At 45.4% G+C, this 20,171-nt stretch overlaps 1 protein-coding gene across 4 annotated transcripts in view; it reads left to right on the plus strand.

Annotated features, from left to right (window-relative positions):
* The window catches only part of LOXL2 (lysyl oxidase like 2), a 107,240-nt gene that overhangs the window by 73,873 nt on the left and 13,196 nt on the right, over window positions 1-20,171 (plus strand). For all 4 annotated transcript variants that reach the window (XM_075207206.1, XM_075207207.1, XM_075207205.1 and 1 more), the window contains 7 exons: window positions 9,932-10,143; window positions 10,771-10,993; window positions 12,222-12,405; window positions 12,483-12,634; window positions 15,230-15,397; window positions 19,469-19,634; window positions 19,757-20,000. In XM_075207206.1, the coding sequence (XP_075063307.1) occupies window positions 9,932-10,143; window positions 10,771-10,993; window positions 12,222-12,405; window positions 12,483-12,634; window positions 15,230-15,397; window positions 19,469-19,634; window positions 19,757-20,000 (1,349 nt within the window). The remainder of the gene's footprint in view (window positions 1-9,931; window positions 10,144-10,770; window positions 10,994-12,221; window positions 12,406-12,482; window positions 12,635-15,229; window positions 15,398-19,468; window positions 19,635-19,756; window positions 20,001-20,171) is intronic.

The following is a 20,171-nucleotide window of genomic DNA, read 5'->3' on the forward strand; positions in this document are numbered from 1 at the left end:
CCAGCCTGTACACACTGTTCTTATACTTCTCTCATATATCAGCCTGTACACACTTCTCTTATACTTCTCTCATATACCAGCCTGCACACACACTGATCTTATACTTCTATCATACACCAACCTGTACACATTATTCTTATACTTCTCTCATATACCAGCCTGTACACACACTGATCTTATACTTCTATCATACACCAACCTGTACACACTGTTCTTATACTTCTCTCATATACCAGCCTGTACACACACTGATCTTATACTTCTATCATGCACCAACCTGTACACATTATTCTTATACTTCTCTCATGTACCAGCCTGTACACACACTGATCTTATACTTCTATCATACACCAACCTGTACACGTTATTCTTATACTTCTCTCATATACCAGCCTGCACACACACTGCTCTTATACTTCTATCATACACCAACCTGTATACATCATTCTTATACTTCTCTCATATACCAGCCTGTACACACACTGATCTTATACTTCTATCATACACCAACCTGTACACATCATTCTTATACTTCTCTCATATACCAGCCTGTATACATTATCCTTATATTTCTGTAATATACCGGCCTGTACACACTGTTCTTATACTTCTCTCATGGACCAGCCTGTACCCACACTTCTCTTATACTTCTATCATATATAAACCTGTACACATTCTAATACTAGCCTGTACACACTGTTTTTATAATTCTCTGATGTACCAACTTGTACCCACACATCTCTTATACTTCTCTCATATGCCAACTTGTACATTATTCTTATACTTCTCTCTTATACCAGCCTGTTCACTGGTCTTATACTTCTTTCATATACCAACCAGTACACAAGTAGTGTACACACTCCTCATATGTTAGCTTGCCATAATGAAGTTGTTAGTGCAGCTACACCACCTCCATGAACTTCCCCTGATAGCCTGAGGCTGCTGGAGTGCCTGGGCTAGTGTTTACCCATCTCCTGCATCTCACACCAGCACACAGCAATCACACCTAATGTATAGTACACAGTTGCCACAACACACTTGTGATACTTATACGTTCCCTGGTTCCTTCTTCCCTGCTGGGTTAGACCTACACAAGGCCACATTGATCAGTCTCTTCTTAGCTCACTCTACCTACATGAAAGCTGCACCCAGAACTCTCCTGTCATTCTGCTTGTTAATGTACATAATCTGTTTTACCATGATGTGAGCGATTTGCTTTAGGTGTGTCCATGCCAGTGCAGTCTCAGCGCTGTTTACTCTCTCTGACCAAGCGGAACCTGGTGTCTGTGCCCAGAGAGCTTGGTCTGGATGTCCTGTGAAGCGTCTGGGTCAGAAGTTCAGCGTCTCTTCTGCATGAAGAAGCTGTGTTTGCTGAGAGTGTGGTCACAGCTATAGGAGGTCTAGCCAATGTATATATAGCAGACAATCTAAGCACTGTGTGTACACACTAGACAGTGAGAGTGTGTGTGAATATATTTACACATTTTCAGAGTGTATGTAAAGAGGATCTGGTCACATTATTTTAATACTCACCATGGGTCAATGAGTCAGATCAGGCTACTCAGAAATACTTTTCTGGTGAGTGCACCTGCAAGTGAGCCCTGTGTGCCTGCCTGCGGGAGGTGATGTCTTTGTGCCTGGCTGGAAAAGATGATATTGTTGCTGGAGTAGGTGCTCACTATGTGTCTGATTGGAGTAGGTGCGTACTTGCCAACTCTCCCTGAATGTCAGGGAGACTCCCTGAAATAGGGGTGATCTCCCTCACTCCCTGAAGAGTCTGGCATTCTCCCTGATGCTGAGCCAGTACAAGACGTGGTTGGCTTCACCATCTGTGGCATGATGACACAGTTCAGACATTGTGTCCCATGTCCATGTATTGATGCCTATGGAGGTGGCCATTTTCATGGAGACCAAGATTTAATCAAGGACTGACAGGTAAGACAACATGACTTCAGTAATTGAGACAGAAATGTAAAAGACACTTCAGTCTTTAGAGATTCATTAGCTGCTTTTCTTTAACGCATAGTTGCCTACTTTCTCGGACACTCCCGCATTTCTGGGAGACATCTCGGGCTCCCGGGAGAGCAGGGCAACCTCCCGGTTCTCGCCCCACAATAGATAAGTGACAGCCCCCTGCGGTAATTGGCCAAAATTGTGACAATCGTTTAGGGGCCAAAATGATGCGATTCGTCAAGACCCGCAGGCCCACCTCCCCTGGCATCTCCCTGAAGCCAACGAGGAAAAGTTGGCAAGTATGAGTAGGTGTGTGCCTGATTGGAGTAGGTGCTCACTGTGCGCCTGACTGGCGTAAGTGCTCACTGTGTGCCTGGCTGGAGTAGGTGCTCACCGTGCGCCTGGCTGGAGTAGGTGCTCACCGTGCGCCTGGCTGGAGTAGGTGTTCACTGTGCGCCTGACTGGAGTAGGTGCTCACTGTGTGCCTAGAGGAGGTTATTATCGTTTGCTTATATGACAGGCAAATGCCATTTATGCTAGCAAAGGGTGTCAGAATTACTGTGGTGGTATGTTGCCCTTAAGTATGTGCCCAAAAATTGCAATTTACTGTCTTTGTCATCCCTTCATCCAATGTGGGCCTGTATGGAAGAGATGTTGTCTGTGTTCCTGGATGGATCAGGTTTCCCTCTGTGTTCCTGGATAGAGGAAGTACTCCTCCATGTGTGTCTGTATACAAGATATATTGCCTATGTGCCTGAATGGAGGAAGACTCAGTACTCCTTGTGTGCCTGGATAGTGAAGTTGCTCACTGTTGGACTTGATAGAATAGGTGTTCTATGTGTGCCTGGATGCAGGAGGTGCTCTATGTGTGCCTGGATGCAGGAGGTGCTCCATGTGTGACTGGATAGAAGAGGTGCTCTCTGAGTGCCTGGATGCAGGAGGTGCTCTATGTGTCTGGATGCAAGAGGTGCTCTATGTGCCTGGATAGAAGAGGTGCTCTATGTGTGCCTGGATGCAGGAGGTGCTCTATGTGTGCCTGGATAGAAGATGTGCTCTATGTGTGCCTGGATGCAGGAGGTGCTCCATGTGTGCCTGGATGCAGGAGGTGCTCCATGTGTGCCTGGATAGAAGAGGTGCTCTCTGTGTGTCTGGATGCAGGAGGAGCTCTATGTGTGTCTGGATGCAGGAGGAGCTCTATGTGTGTCTGGATGCACGAGGTGATCCATGTGTGTCTGGATGCACGAGGTGCTCTCTGTGTGTCTGGATGCAGGAGGTGCTCCATGTGTGTCTGGATGCAGGAGGTGATCCATGTGTGTCTGGATGCACGAGGTGCTCCATGTGTGTCTGGATGCAGGAGGTGCTCTCTGTGTGTCTGGATGCAGGAGGTGATCCATGTGTGTCTGGATGCAGGAGGTGCTCCATGTGTGTCTGGATGCAGGAGATGCTCTCTGTGTGTCTGGATGCAGGAGGTGCTCCATGTGTGCCTGGATGCAGGAGGTGCTCCATGTGTGCCTGGATGCAGAAGGTGCTCAATGTGTGCCTGGATGCAGAAGGTGCTCTATGTGTGCCTGGATGCAGGAGGTGCTCCATGTGTGCCTGGATAGAAGAGGTGCTCTCTGAGTGCCTGGATGCAGTAGGTGTTCTCTATGTGTCTGGATGCAAGAGGTGCTCCATGTGCCTGGATAGAAGAGGTGCTCTATGTGTGCCTGGATGCAGGAGGTGCTCTATGTGTGCCTGGATAGAAGATGTGCTCTATGTGTGTCTGGATGCAGGAGGTGCTCCATGTGTGCCTGGATGCAGGAGGTGCTCCATGTGTGCCTGGATGCAGGAGGTACTCCATGTGTGCCTGGATAGAAGAGGTGCTCTCTGTGTGTCTGGATGCAGGAGGAGCTCTATGTGTGTCTGGATGCAGGAGGAGCTCTATGTGTGTCTGGATGCAGGAGGTGGTCCATGTTTGTCTGGATGCACGAGGTGCTCCATGTGTGTCTGGATGCAGGAGGTGCTCCATGTGTGTCTGGATGCAGGAGGTGATCCATGTGTGTCTGGATGCACGAGGTGCTCCATGTGTGTCTGGATGCAGGAGGTGCTCTCTGTGTGTCTGTATGCAGGAGGTGCTCCATGTGTGTCTGGATGCAGGAGGTGCTCTCTGTGTGTCTGGATGCAGGAGGTGCTCCATGTGTGCTTGGATGCAGGAGGTGCTCCATGTGTGCCTGGATGCAGAAGGTGCTCCATGTGTGCCTGGATGCAGGAGGTGCTCCATGTGTGCCTGGATGCAGGAGGTGCTCTATGTGTGTCTGGGTAGAAGAGGTGCTGTCTGTGTGCCTGGGTAGAAGAGGTGCTCTCTGTGTGTCTGGATGCAGGAGGTGCTCTATGTGTGTCTGGATGCAGAAGGTGCTCTATGTGTGTCTGGATGCAGGAGGTGCTCTCTCTGTGTCTGGATGCAGGAGGTGCTCTATGTGTGTCTGGATGCAGGAGGTGCTCTATGTGTGTCTGGGTAGAAGAGGTGCTGTCTGTGTGCCTGGGTAGAAGAAGTGCTCTCTGTGTGTCTGGATGCAGAAGGTGCTCTATGTGTGTCTGGATGCAGAAGGTGCTCTATGTGTGTCTGGATGCAGGAGGTGCTCTATGTGTGTCTGGATGCAGGAGGTGCTCCATGTGTGTCTGGATGCAGGAGGTGATCCATGTGTGTCTGGATGCACGAGGTGCTCTATGTGTGTCTGGATGCAGGAGGTGCTCTCTGTGTGTCTGTATGCAGGAGGTGCTCCATGTGTGTCTGGATGCAGGAGGTGCTCTCTGTGTGTCTGGATGCAGGAGGTGCTCCATGTGTGTCTGGATAAAGGAGGTGCTCCATGTGTGCTTGGATGCAGGAGGTGCTCCATGTGTGCCTGGATGCAGAAGGTGCTCCATGTGTGCCTGGATGCAGGAGGTGCTCCATGTGTGCCTGGATGCAGGAGGTGCTCTATGTGTGTCTGGGTAGAAGAGGTGCTGTCTGTGTGCCTGGGTAGAAGAGGTGCTCTCTGTGTGTCTGGATGCAGGAGGTGCTCTCTGTGTGTCTGGATGCAGGAGGTGCTCTATGTGTGTGTGGATGCAGAAGGTGCTCTATGTGTGTCTGGATGCAGGAGGTGCTCTCTCTGTGTCTGGATGCAGGAGGTGCTCTATGTGTGTCTGGATGCAGGAGGTGCTCTATGTGTGTCTGGATGCAGAAGGTGCTCTATGTGTGTCTGGATGCAGGAGGTGCTCTCTCTGTGTCTGGATGCAGGAGGTGCTCTATGTGTGTCTGGATGCAGGAGGTGCTCTATGTGTGTCTGGGTAGAAGAGGTGCTGTCTGTGTGCCTGGGTAGAAGAAGTGCTCTCTGTGTGTCTGGATGCAGAAGGTGCTCTATGTGTGTCTGGATGCAGGAGGTGCTCTATGTGTGTCTGGATGCAGAAGGTGCTCTATGTGTGTCTGGATGCAGGAGGTGCTCTCTGTGTGTTTGGATGCAGGAGGTGCTCTATGTGTGTCTGGATGCAGGAGGTGATCCATGTGTGTCTGGATGTAGGAGGTGCTCTATGTGTGTCTGGATGCAGGAGGTGATCCATGTGTATTCTGATGCAGGAGGTGCTCCATGTGCGTCTGGATACAGGAGGTGCTCTATGTGTGTCTGGATAGAAGAGGAGCTCTCTGTGTGCCTGGATGCAGGAGGTGTTCTCTGTTTGCCTAGATAGAAGAGGCGCTCTCTGTGTGTCTGGATAGAAGAGATGCTCTCTGTGTGCCTGGATGCAGGAGGGGCTCTATGTGTGTCTGGATGCAGGAGGTGATCCATGTGTGCCTGGATGCAGGAGATGCTCTATGTGTGTCTGGATGCAGGAGGTGCTCTAGGTGTGTCTGGATGCAGGAGGTGATCCATGTGTGTCTGGATGTAGGAGGTGCTCCATGTGTGTCTGGATACAGGAGGTGCTCTATGTGTGTCTGGATGCAGGAGGTGATCCATGTGTGTCTGGATGTAGGAGGTGCTCCATGTGTGTCTGGATACAGGAGGTGCTCTATGTGTGTCTGGATAGAAGAGGAGCTCTCTGTGTGCCTGGATGCAGGAGGTGCTCTCTGTGTGTCTGGATGCAGGAGGTGATCCATGTGTGTCTGGATGTAGGAAGTGCTCCATGTGTGTCTGGATGTAGGAGGTGATCCATGTGTGTCTGGATGCAGGAGGTGCTCTATGTGTGTCTGGATACAGGAGGTGCTCTATGTGTGTCTGGATGCAGGAGGTGATCCATGTGTGTCTGGATGCAAGAGGTGCTCTATGTGCCTGGATAGAAGAGGTGCTCTATGTGTGCCTGGATGTAGGAGGTGCTCCATGTGTGTCTGGATACAGGAGGTGCTCTATGTGTGTCTGGATAGAAGAGGAGCTCTCTGTGTGCCTGGATGCAGGAGGTGTTTTCTGTGTGTCTGGATAGAAGAGGTGCTCTCTGTGTGTCTGGATAGAAGAGGTGCTCTCTGTGTGTGTGGATGCAGGAGGTGCTCTATGTGTGTCTGGATAGATGAGGTGCTCTGTGTGTGTGTGTGTGTGTGTGTGTGTGTGTGTGTGTGTGTGTGGATGCAGGAGGTGCTCTATGTGTGTCTGGATGCAGGAGGTGATCCATGTGTGTCTGGATGTAGGAGGTGATCCATGTGTGTCTAGATGTAGGAGGTGCTCCATGTGTGTCTGGATACAGGAGGTGCTCTATGTGTGTCTGGATAGAAGAGGAGCTCTCTGTGTGCCTGGATGCAGGAGGTGTTCTCTGTGTGTGCCTGGATGCAGGAGGTGTTCTCTGTGTTTGCCTGGATGCAGGAGGTGCTCTCTGTGCGGCTCATGCTATGTCTGTAATGCTTATCTGACATTTGCACCTCCTTACAATTGGAGATGCAGAAAAGAGGAGAGACAAGACGGCCTAATGCAGTCCAAGGGCTAGATTTACTAAGCTGCGGGTTTGAAAAGGTGGGGATGTTGCCTATAGCAACCAATCAGATTCTAGCTGTCATTTTGTAGAATGTACTAAATAAATGAAAGCTAGAATCTGATTGGTTGCTATAGGCAACATCCCCACTTTTTCAAACCCGCAGCTTAGTAAATCTAGCCCAAAGTCTGGATGGAGGAGGTGCTCTCTTTATACCCTGATACAGTATGTGCCCTCTATGTGCCTGGATGGAGGAGGTGCTCTCTTTATACTCTGATAGAGTATGTGTCTTAATGGAGGAGGTGCTCTCTTTGTATCCCAAAAGAGGATGTGCTCTCTGTGTGTGAGCCATGGATGAATGAGGTGCTCTATGTATTTGATTGGAGGAGGTATTTTCTAAAGGAAAGGAAACTTGCTGGGCATGATTCATTAAGGAAAGTAAAGCAAAAAAAAAAATTGCACCTTGGCAAAACCATGTTGCATTGGAGGGAGAGGTAACTTTAAAATGTGGGGACAGATTTATTGTTGTGGAAGGGCATGTCCTAGATCAACTTTAAATTTCAGTGTAAAAATAAAGTCAAGTATCAAAAATATATCAAGTATTTATGTGCTACATGAGAAAGCAGCCAGTATTTAACTTATGTGCAAAATAATAAACAAATTTGCACTCCTTGCATTGCAACATGGTTTGTCCAGGAGAAAATGTACTCCCTTTTTAGTCTTATTTTCCTTTTAGGCCCTTTGTATTTAAAGCATTACAACATAGTGTACCTAAATAAAAAGAAGTATGTATGTGTGTGTTACACTTTCATAAATACCTATTTTTAAGAGAATGAAATACTAAGAAAACACAGTATGTGAATGGACACACAAACATCTGGCTGACAGTCCTTCTAGAACTGTGTCTTCCCCTCCACTCTGCTCTGGTCACGTAGAGAGGAACACTGGCTGTGACTCACACTGGGTGTGTAAAGCAGTGATGGGTTGTGAGAGGAGGCTGTCATTACTAGCACTAATCTGGGCAGCTGAGCTAACACTCTTTGTCCAGTCCTGGAGAACCTACCTTACTAAGTGCTGAGGGCAGCATGGTGGCAAAGTGGTTAGCACTTCTGCCTTACAGCACTGGAGTCATGAGTTCAATTCCCGACCAAGGCCTTATCTGTGTGGAGTTTGTATGTTCTCCCAGTGTTTGCGTGGGTTTCCTCCGGGTGCTCCGGTTTCCTCCCACACACTGATGTGAGTGAGTTCTCTGTGCAGCGCTGCGGAATTAGTGGCGCTTTATAAATAAATGATGATGATGATTATACCTCCTACGGCATCTTTGCTATTCGTGTATTACTGTGACTCAACCTTGTCACCTCTGCTAGTATCTGCTTGAGCTAGTTATAGAGTATCTCCTTGTGAGCCTTTAGTGTCATAACAGAAACTATACAGGAAAATGCATACAGTAAATAGCATTTTTAGATTGTAAGCTCTTTTGAACAGGAACTCCAATTTCCTCCTGTTTCTGTAGAATAAATGCCCTTATACTATAAACTTTTCTTTGCTTATAGTCAGCATCTATAGTCAGTATCTTGCAAGGCAAGATTAACTATACATACATTTTTGCCTCTGAATTTGATATATGGGCAAATTAGAATAATATCCACCAGCCCTGCAAGCTTGCGGTTTGCTGACCTGAAGTCGACAGCATTATGTTGTATTTCCTGATTATCTGTATGATGAATATATCATTTTTGTGGCATCCAAGCTGGTGGGAGTCGCTTACAAACTGCATCTATTTTTCAGCAAGTTGTAAGCGCACATGAATTCGCTCTGGAAAATAGAGCATTATGGGTAACGTGGCAGGGACAGACAGATGAGATTTCTTATTTTACAGAGCAGGATACCCTAATAAAGTTGAGCTGGATACTTCATTATTATCATCTTAATTTGTTTATATGGCGTCACTGAATCACACAGTCAACAAAAAATAAACAGAAAAAAATCTACAAATAAGCAAGGGACAAGAGAAACAATAGAATCAGTAAAACTCAATACAAGAGACTATAGAGAAAGTAACTGCATAAGAAGACACAACTAGTGCAAAGGAAACCTTACATTAAGGTTGAGGAGATAGAAGGTAGAGAGAGCCAAATTTGTGAGAGTTATCATTAAGCGGATTAAGATAGTAAACACCGATGATAGGGGTGGAGTGAAAGGGGCAGGATTGGGCCGGGTAGGTGAGTGTGAATAGGTAAGTTTTTAGGGAGTATTTGAAAGATTTGAGGTTGGGGGCGAGTCTGACTAGGCAGAGCAGGGAGTTCAAAATGTAGGGAGCAGCACGGCAAAGTCTTGTGAGGTGCGGATAGGTGATGAGGAGAGGAGAAGGTCATTGACAGGGTAAGTAAGTAAGGTAGATTTCTTGACAAGGTTGGAGATGTAGGAAGGGGAGGCATTAAAATAGGCTTTACAGGTGTGGGTAAGCAACTTGAGTTGTAATCTGGAGGGAATGGGGAGCCAATGGAAAATTTTGCAGAGATGCACAGCAGAGGAGATGTCAGGAGAGGAAGATTAGTCGCAACGCTGCATACAGCACAGATTTTAGGGGGACAGACATTTGTCAGACAAGCCATAGAGGAGAAGATTGCAATAATCAATGTGGGAGATGACAAGTGCATGGATGATGGTCTTGGTGGCATCCAGGGAGGACAAAGGGTGAATCTTGGCAATGTTGTGCTTATTTGGAGTTTTAGCAGGATCAGTTTTAGCCTTGTTCTACATCTAGGTTTTGTTTGTAGATGAATCTCATTATTAGGGGCAGAGAAACTAATATATAACAAATTGTGAGACATGTGATAAATCTATCCCCATTCTCTGCTTACTGTTGTAAGTTATATAAAACATTGACTCATTGACTGACAAACAAGCAGTATTTTAGGAGAAACAAAAATTAAATGTTCAAATCAAGACATGCCAATTCGTATCGATTTATGCGGAATGGGAGTTTCGCAGCAATAGAGCAGCATCCAGTAAAGAAATAATCGCTCCATAGTTGTGGTCTGTGCCTAACACATTGCTGTCCCGGCAGGAGCTGAATATCAATGTGGAAGATGTGCGCATACGCGCCATTCTGGCCACTTACCGCAAGCGTGTGCCTGTGACAGAGGGGTATGTGGAAGTGAAGGTGGAAGGCACATGGAAGCAGGTGTGTAACACGCAGTGGACACAGAAGAACAGCCGAGTAATATGTGGCATGTTTGGCTTCCCTGGGGAGAGGAAATACAACCAGAAGGTGTACAAGTAAGTGAGATTCCTCACACTTCATCCTAAGTAGGGGGGGGGGATTTCATAGGGACAATTGAATGGATTCCTGCTTTGTTGTTTTCCAAGTGCAGGAATCTTACACTTATCATATATGCCCATACACTACAGTATATAGTATATGCACATTCTGCTCCAGAATAGTCTATAAGCCAAAATAAATAAGCATTCAAGGAACAATGAAATTGGCCTTTATTGCCATCTGCTCCTCAGAGGTGGTACTACAGCCAATCTCCCACCATGACCAGTGGTGTATATGGCGTTATGCCATACGGCCACTTCTCCTACTGCCTTCATTGTAAAACTAATACTTACATTGGCGTTAGAATTTTCACACCACCACTTCTACATTTACACTTTGACCACTACCCACGACAATATGAAACACACTGGGGTTTATGTAATTATGTGCACACAAGTGCTGAGACAAATAGTAACCAATCAGATATTGGGATTTTGCTAGTGCAGCTTTGAAAATTAAAGCAAAGGTTCAGTTGATTGCCATGGGCTGCAGTACATTTTTGTACACATAACTGTATAGTAATAAATATATGTACAGTATATATCAAATTATTAACCTTTTAATTGGACTGCTTCTTTTCCCAGGATGTTTGCCAATCGCAGGAAAAACAGCTACTGGCATTTGTCAGCAAACTGCACTGGGAATGAGGCACATATCTCCACCTGTGCTGTGGGAGGTGTACTTAGTCCTGATCCAAAAACTAACGAGACCTGCTCTGATGGAAGCCCCGCTGTTGTCAGCTGTACCCCTGGACGTGCCTTTGCCCCAAGTCCTGCTACAGGCTTCCGAAAAGCATTCCGGCCAGAGGTGCGGGAAGGGGATTATGTGTGGGGAAGGGTCATTACTTAAAGCCAAAGTTGTTATCTATATAGACACAGAAAGCTGTATCCTTTTAATATAGGACAGAGATTAAGGGGTATATTTACTAAACTGTGGGTTTGAAAAGTGGAGATGTTGCCTATAGCAACCAATAAGATTCTAGCTGTCATTTAGTGCATTCTACAAATCTCCACTTTTCAAACCCACAGTTTAGTAAATATACCCCTAAGAATAAGTTGTATATGGACACGAGGGTTTATTGGACTGCAGGTATGTTAGTAAATTATTTATATTCAATATATATTTGTATAATATGTTGTGTAAAATGAATAGTAATTGGTTTTATTTTGAAGTATTGTTTTGTACTGAAGTTTCTCCTCTTCTGTATGTTGCTATCTAAGGAGAGCATTTTGTCATTGGCTTAAGCTCTTCTACCCAACGTTATAGATGAGGAGTCCTCAGAACAGAACACATATACAGAAGTGGGGTGGGTGACACCGGTGCACTTGACATAACCCTCTCCTCAAATGATGCTGGTGGATTGGCATCCATACTGCCTCATGGCCACTCTGACTCACACCTGAGTATAACCAAAACTAAAAGTGAAATGATCAAAATAGTTTAATGAATGGAGAACTCCAGGACCACACTAGCCCAATTCGCCGTTCACAGGGTACTCCGCTTCCAGTACTTTCCAGGCTGCTTTGAAAGTTGACTGGGCAAGGGACATGGCTCAGACAATTAATTTAAAATCCATTGGAGATCTAAATACTCGTGATCTCACCACCTAGAGGATAGTGTAAGCAAGGCAACCCCCCGTGAACTATGATTTTAGCAGATGGTGTCATCAGAGTGACTTTTTCAAGAATCACATTGCACTTGAAATTCTCTGTATCGGATGATATTTGATATATGTCCAAACGAATTGAGACATCTTTTTCTTGTACACAACAGATTTCATGTCTGTAAGTACAACTGGTGGACTTTGTAGAGAACTTTGGAAATTCTAAAATGCCTGATAAAAGAGAGTGATGCTTGCATTCAGTTACATAACATGGCTGTCAATTATTTAATTGAGAAATAATAAAACTGGAATTTAGCACTCATGTAACCTCATCTGAGGTTACTATAACACATATACACCCATTCTTACTATAGGTATTAAACCAATGACAATCCCTATATGTCTTATACTGTTTTCTACCCCATTTTATAGCATCAAATGGTGCGTCTGAGGGGTGGCGCTAATATTGGGGAAGGACGGGTTGAAGTACTGAAGAATAATGAGTGGGGGACAATTTGTGATGATCGTTGGAATTTGGTGTCTGCCAGCGTGGTCTGCAGGGAACTTGGATTTGGAAGCGCCAAAGAGGCTTTAGCAGGAGCACCTATGGGTCAAGGTAATATAACAACATAAACAGCCTCTTGTGTACATCATCAGCATATATAGTACTAATGTGTCTTCCTGCCTCCCTAGGGATGGGCCACATTCATATGAGTGATATTCGATGCACTGGCTCTGAGAAGTCACTTATAGATTGCAAATTTAATGCCCACGTCCAGAGCTGCAACCATGAGGAAGATGCTGCAGTCAAGTGTAATGTGCCAGCCATGGGATTCCAAAATCAGGTGAGAGCTCTGCCCAGCCCCCGGCCTCAGCAGGGTACGAGTGACAGTCGGGGCCAAAAATATTGGCAATTTTTTCCAATAATGCACCATTTCTTCCAGAAAATTGTTGAAATTAAAAAACATTTTGGTATCCACATATATATTTCTTTGGTGTGCAGAACAATGTCATAGTTTATTCCACACAGAAATCCTTAAATGGGTCTGACAAAATTATTGTCACCTTTTAGAAGTCGTTAGAAATAGTTGGACTTGAAGCAGGTGATTCTTCACTTTGGATCTGAACTCGCCTGAGGTAAGTAGCAGGTGTCTGCAATGTAAGCATCACTCATTAAACAAGCTTGGATAGAGAAAAGGACTAATTCTCCTGTTTAGTGCCGCTGTGTGTACTGCAGTGAGCATGGAGAAAAGAGAATTGTCTGAGGAGGTCATATAGAAGATTGTAACCAAACATGGACAATCTCAAGGTTACAAATATATCTCCACAGACCTTGATGTTCATGTTTCCACCGTACGTAATGTGATTAGCAAGTTTTAGGCCCATGGCACTGTAACCAACCTCCCTGAAAAGAGAAAATGTCATTGACATTAGCAGCGCAGGATTGTTCGAATGGTGGAGAAGGTACCTCAATTGCCAAATAGATCCAAGCTACAACAGTTTCAATTCACACCATCCGTCATTTGTCGCCAGTACCGTGAAAGGGGGTTAATATGGTAGGAGGCCTAGCAGGGCCCCACTGCTGAGAGAGAGACATAACAAAGCCTAACTGGAATTTGCCAAAACTCACCGGCCAAATTTCTTCTGGGAGAATGTCCTATGGACAAATGATACCTAATTAGAGCACATTATTCCTATGTTTACAGAAAGCAAAATTAAAAGACCCCTTCCCTATAGTCAAAAAAGAAGGTGGTTCAGTGATGTTTTGGGGTTGCTGTGCTGCATTTGGCACGGAGTGTCTTGAACGTGTGCATGTCATCATGATATTTGTGTCACCGACAGATTTGCTCTGAAGGTCTTACCTGCTGACATAAACACGCCTCTGGTCTTTGCCAGGGACCCCCGCAAGGGAGTTTGGGGTTCGCTGCAGGGACGTGCAGGTCGTGGACCTCCCATATAGCTACCAGAGAAGTGTAAGGTGAACAAGTGTAGTCCTGAAGTCCAAGGTCAAACCGTGCAGGCAATACAGGAACCAAAGGTGCAGGCAGGAGCGGAGTCAGAATGCCAAAGGTCAATACCAAGAAATCAGTATAGGTCCAGAAGGAAATCCAAAAGAGATGTCAGGCTGAACCGGGTCAGAATCCAAGGAGACAAACAAGGTGCTGGAGACTAGAGACCTAGATACTCTGGCACCCTAATGGCGCCAGAGTCAGGTTTAAGTAGATGATGGAGGCCTGTCATTGGTGGACGTGGGATCGGCGGTCAGAACAGCTCACCGCAGACAGTCAGCGATGCTGGCGTCTCCGATGCCTAGTAATGGAGACGCGGTGTTCGGGCACATGCGCCCAAGCCTCCAGCTGAGAACCAGAAGTAGCGTCCCGTTGATTAGCAATGAGATGCACATGGGACAAAGGCGGGCAGCCTTCCCTGGCACCTAATGTGTGTGCGGGGACGGTGCCTGACAATCGGGAGATTACCAGGCCATTTTAAAGCACAATGTTGAATCCAGTATCAGAAAGTTGGGTCTCCATCGAAGGTCATGGGTCTACCAGGACAATGACCCCAAACACATTTCAAAAGCATCCAGGAATGGTGCGAGACAAGGCATTGGACTCTTCTAAGTTGCCAGCAATGAGTCCAGATGTAAATCTCATAGACCACTTGTGGAGAGATGTGAAAACAGCAGTTGGGAGCCAGAACCTTCTAATCTGGGAGTGTACGGGAGCAGTCAGCACAAGAAGAGTAGACCACACTGCTAGTAGGGAGGTGCAGGGAGCTCATCCATGGCTATAGGAAGCGGTTGATTGCAGTTATTTTGACCACAGGCCGTGGTACCAAATATTAAGTCTAGGGTGTCAGTAATTTTGTCAGTGCCATTTATTTTCTTCTTCTTTTTTTCGGTTCTGCAATATTAACAGAGAAATAATTGTGGAGATAAAATACAAATACTGATGTTCATTTAATTTTATGTTTAGAAGAAATTGTGAGTTATTTGAAAAAAAGTGCAAGGATGATAATATATTTGGCCACGAATGTACATTTCCCAGTCAACATCTACAGCACATATATATAAAACACATACACATACAACTCCGTGTGGCTCCACGTAACACAAATCACTAAATCTTACAATAATACACAGGATGCATCTGAACTCTCTCTGCAGTGTTAAATGGCTTACCTGGCAAATCTAGCTATGAGACACACAAAGTGCCAGCCAATAAATTTAAGGTGGAATTATAATTGTCAACCAGAGTCATATTGAGGTTTTCAACCACTTTAGCACATCACTCCCCTCGTTCAATATACTGCACATTGTTCAGTGCAGCCTTTCTCTTTGTACAGTTTAAAGACCTGCGATCTAGACAAAGTCAGATGTTAATATTAGATTTATAGTTCAGGTCTTCAAAGTCATTCCTCACCTTTCTGACTCCATACAGGTACGACTGAACGGAGGACGTAACCCCACTGAGGGGCGGGTGGAGGTACTGATGGAGCGTAACGGCACCCTGCGCTGGGGGACTGTGTGTAGTGATGGCTGGGGCACAGTGGAAGCCATGATTGTGTGTCGGCAACTAGGGCTGGGTTTTGCGAGCCATGCGTTCCAGGTGAGTACCGAATATTTATAGAAGTGGCTGAGATATTGTAACTACGGGGTGGGATGAGGCACAGTGAAAATACCAATTATCTTTACTTAAAGCGACCCTGTCTTGTGCACCAGTAACTAGCAAAAAATGGAGTTCCACTGTGACCCTGTGTACCCAGGAAAGAGCATTACATTTGCATACCCTTAATGGTCTCTCAGGACAACCGCCATAATGTAGGAGAGTTGTGAAGTATAGAAAAAGCTGACCTGGGAGTAACTGCAATCTGATATGTAGAAGGTGAGCCGGGCTGTCAGCACAGACACAGTGGAGGCAGCCATTTTAAGAATGGTTCTGTCAAATCACCGGCTTCTAGTGAACTGATAAAAGTCATTCTCATGAATATTGGTTCATCTTCAAAATGGCGGCCTTTAATATGCTTTAATGATGTCCCTGGTTCTTAGCATGGTTTGAGAATAATTTCTTCTGGATTCCAGGCACCTGTGCACACTACAGAACATAAAAACACTGGCCCTGATTCATCAGAGTGTATTGTACGCAAAACCACTCTGCGCATACCCAGAACCGGCACATACGCCAGTAAACGCAGCCATGTCCACTCCGTCTTCGTATGCAAAGGACACTTACTACATAGCCATAGCCAGTGTACAGTAAGGGCGTGCTAAACCCAAGCACACGCAGCCACTTCTGAATCAAGCTCTGACTGTCTCAAAGTCACTTGTTTATTTTTGCCGTATCTCTTGCCCCAGCTACAGAGCTAGTCTAAGAGGTATATTCAGTGTCGGACTGGGGCATGAAGGGCCCACCGGGGGACTGCAACGTTAGGCGCCCACCAGAGGGGGTTTGGCCAGCCATCATAGAGGCGAGACCAGACACTAGTGGGGGAGTGGTCAGCCCACGAATGACAGCTAGCACCATAGTGTAGTATATAAAGAATGCAGTGTGTGTATAAAGACATATACATAGTCTTGACCTGCCCCTTAGATTGGGCAGAACAGTCACCAAAAATCTGGATTGTCCCACTAGACCAGGCATGGCTAGCCAGTGGCACTCCAGGTGTTGTAAAACTATAAGCCCCAGCAGCTTATTGCTGGAAGGGTATGCTGGGACTTGTAGTTTCACAACACCTGGAGCGCCACAGGTTACCCAAGCCTGCACTAGACTCAGAACAGCTTGTCCTACCTGTTCTTGTCACTTTTACCACCTGTGGCTGCTGGTTTCTTTAGTTGCGGCTTGTCTGGATCCTGGAATGTTGGGGGCCCTATTTGGAAAATATAATGGGTACATTTAGAAAATTCCAACCAGCCCCGGCATTAAATCAATAGGACCCACAATCAATACTCAGGCAAATACTCCAGCCCCAAAATTACAGTTATAGTATTCCCATTTAATAAACCTATTTCCCTCCCTCCAGAGAGCCCCTGCAATAAATTAATCGCATTTACGTATAATAAATATACCTATTTCCCGCAACCGTCAGTGCCATTAAATAATTCATATTCACATTTAATAAATAGACCACTTGCTCCTCAAACTCAGCCCCACATTCAATTAATAGCCCCCAAACCAAATCATCTTAAAATAATAGTCCCCACTATAAAATTAAATTGCCCCAAGTTCACCCCACAAACAAAATAGCAACCATTAGTTAGCCACCACATACCACACACACATTACATTTCCACAAGCCCTCTGTGCCATCACACACATTACTGTGCCCCTTAATCACCATGCTATACCTCCTTATGATCACACTGTGCCCATCATGCTGCTTTTGCTCCCCCCTTCTCCTGGCCCCCCTTCATCACCCTCTGCCATGCTGCTTTGGCCCCCCCATCACACTCTGCCATGCTGCTTTGGTCCCCCATCACACTCTGCCATGCTGACCTGGCCCCCCTTCATGCCTCTCCCCATGTCCCTCAGGCTGGCTGGGTTCGCACTTACCTGTGTAAAGCTCTGGCGTCCTTCCTTCTTGCTCCTCTAGCCGGCTGGATAACAGTAACTCCTCCTCCATTGGTGGGTATCGCTGTCTCTTCATTCCCCTGCTCAAACTGAAAAACACACTACCGCAAAAGTGCTGAGAGCCCAGACGTGGCTCTCTGCACTTCTGCGGTAGTGTGTTTAACCGAAGTGTCGCTGTCGGAAGTGTGGGGAGTCAGCCACATTGAAGCTCTGCCCTAACAACGGAGGGGGTGGAGCTTCTATGCGGCGGGGCCTACCGTTGGATAGCCCGGCTCCCCGGCAGGCCAGTCCGAGGCTGGGTATACTTACTAAACTGCGGGTTTGAAAAAGTGGAGATGTTGCCTATAGCAACCAATCAGATTCTAGCTTTCATTTTGTAGAATGTACTAAATAAATGACAGTTAGAATCTGATTGGTTGCTATAGGCAACATCTCCACGTTTTCAAACCTGCAGTTTAGTAAATCTGGCCCTAAGTCTTGAGTACTAGTGATGACAGGCTCATATGCATGCTATAACATGTGTTTGCAATCAGGAGCAACTGTCAACATGTATTTTCTGTTCAGTAGACATTAAGAACAGTCTAATAAATGTCTTTCATGAGGAGAAAAAAAAACACATAAAAAAATATTTTTTTATTTTTAACTGTTCTATCATTAATGCCTTTATTATTAACAGGTAACATTAATTCAACAGTTATTATTTTTTCTGTGTTTTTTGTGTATGTATATTCTACTTAAGTATTAGACATATCCTGCAGTGTCTTGTGCAGTAGAGCACAGCAGACCTACTCCTGAATCATCAGCGCCCGTATCTTCAGATCTGTTCCTTGCCGATTAACATGTGTTTTTAAACAAACACACATTGCCCTCAGCATGCGTACCTTGATGCATCAGGCTCAGTGTGTGGTGGAGCCCTGCAACATCTATATTGCTTTGCACTTGTGATGTCACAAAATGGCTACTGGGGACCTGCCCTGTTGCACATAAATGACCCTTAATGAATGGAGTTCACAGGAATAATGTTAGGCTTTTGCCTATCTCAGTGTTGGCTAAGCTGTGACACTCCAGGTGTTGTGAAACTACAAGTCCCAGCATATCCTTCCAGCAATAAGCTGCTATATATTGGCAAAGCATGCTGGGACTTGTAGTTTCACAAGACATGGAGTGTCACAGGTTAGCCAACACTGGCCTATATCCTAACACGTTTTAATGATTTGTTCTTCCAGTTTCAATCCACAAACAATGAAGGAATGTATTACAGGCACAAAACTTTGTTTTGAACTTTACTCAGAAATCATGGAACAATACCTAGTGAATGTTTTAGTCAATATATTGTTAATATGGTTTTTGCTTCCTAATAATATCAGTAATACAGCTTGCATTTGAGACCCCAAAAATACATTTTGGACACACGTATCTGTCTCTCCCCTGTGAGATCATCGCCAAGCTGCCAAAGTCTGGTTGCATCAGCTAGTGTTTGAGTCTTCCACAGAGCTAATAGCTGCAGAGAAGGTAACACAAAATATAGTTTGAAGTGGGAGGGGCAGCTAGACAGTCCCAAGGCTGCATAGCAGTGTCTGTCACCCATAGCACCCCCAATAAACAATAGTACTCCAGAGGAGACCAAACCATTGCTGTATTTTCAAAACTAAAGACCACAAGTACCATAATGCATTTGGAAATAGCTTGTTAGTTGTAATACCTTTCTTGGAAACCACTTGTTGCTATGTGGAATTATCCTTTAACATTTTATTCTCCTTTCATTTTTGCTTTGACTGATAGTTCTTAGAAAGTCATAGTGAAGCAAACCTTTGACTTAACACATTTTCTACCTATTAATTCACTAAAATAGATTTTTAACATTGCAGTGTTAATAACACAATAGTATAAATAAATCTATGGGCATCATTTTAATAATTATTAATAATACATTTAAGATTTATTTTGTAAGAGAGTGTGTATTATCTGATAATTTGTCTTGCATTTCTCCAGCTCTCTAGCGATTTGGCGTAACGGGCAGGACTAAGTTCAGTAGTGCAGAGAATATCTTCATAAGGGTGATATTCCCAGTGACATTTAATGCTCAGAATCAGAACTTTCCTATCTTCCCAGGAAACATGGTATTGGCAGGGTGATGTCACAGCAGATGATGTCATTATGAGTGGCGTTAAGTGCTCAGGCACCGAGATGTCACTGTCGCACTGCAGACACGATGGACCCAACATCAACTGTCCCCGCGGAGGAGGACGATTCGCTGCAGGATTGAGTTGTGCAGAGAGTAAGTATCTTATCCCTCCACAGTAAATAGGGACTGCTATCTATGCTGCATATACAGGTCATGACTCTACAGGAGAAGTCTGACAGTCCCACTCTGTATCTGACAACCTTTCTTCCCGCCAGCTGCGCCTGATCTGGTCTTAAATGCCCCCCTGGTTGAGAAGACCACATACTTGGAGGACAGACCCATGTTTATGCTGCAATGTGCTCATGAAGAGCAATGCCTTTCCTCCTCGGCCGCCCACACCAGTCCCACCTCTGGCTACCGCCGCCTGCTTCGCTTCAGCTCCCAGATACACAACAACGGACAGGCCGACTTCCGACCCAAGACCGGGCGCCATGCATGGATATGGCACGAATGCCACCGGTAAGTTATTGGCGTGTCATATGAGAGAGGAACTTCTGTAGTGCAAAAAAAATAAAAATTATTAATAGAATATATGACATTTTTTCCCCCCCCAAACCAATATGTGTTTCAACATTCCCAGTCTTAACTAAAATGAGTCTGATCTTACAGAGATTTGATTTCTGGTTTATA

This window comes from Mixophyes fleayi, chromosome 4 (assembly GCF_038048845.1).
Source record: "Mixophyes fleayi isolate aMixFle1 chromosome 4, aMixFle1.hap1, whole genome shotgun sequence".
NCBI lineage: Eukaryota > Metazoa > Chordata > Amphibia > Anura > Limnodynastidae > Mixophyes > Mixophyes fleayi.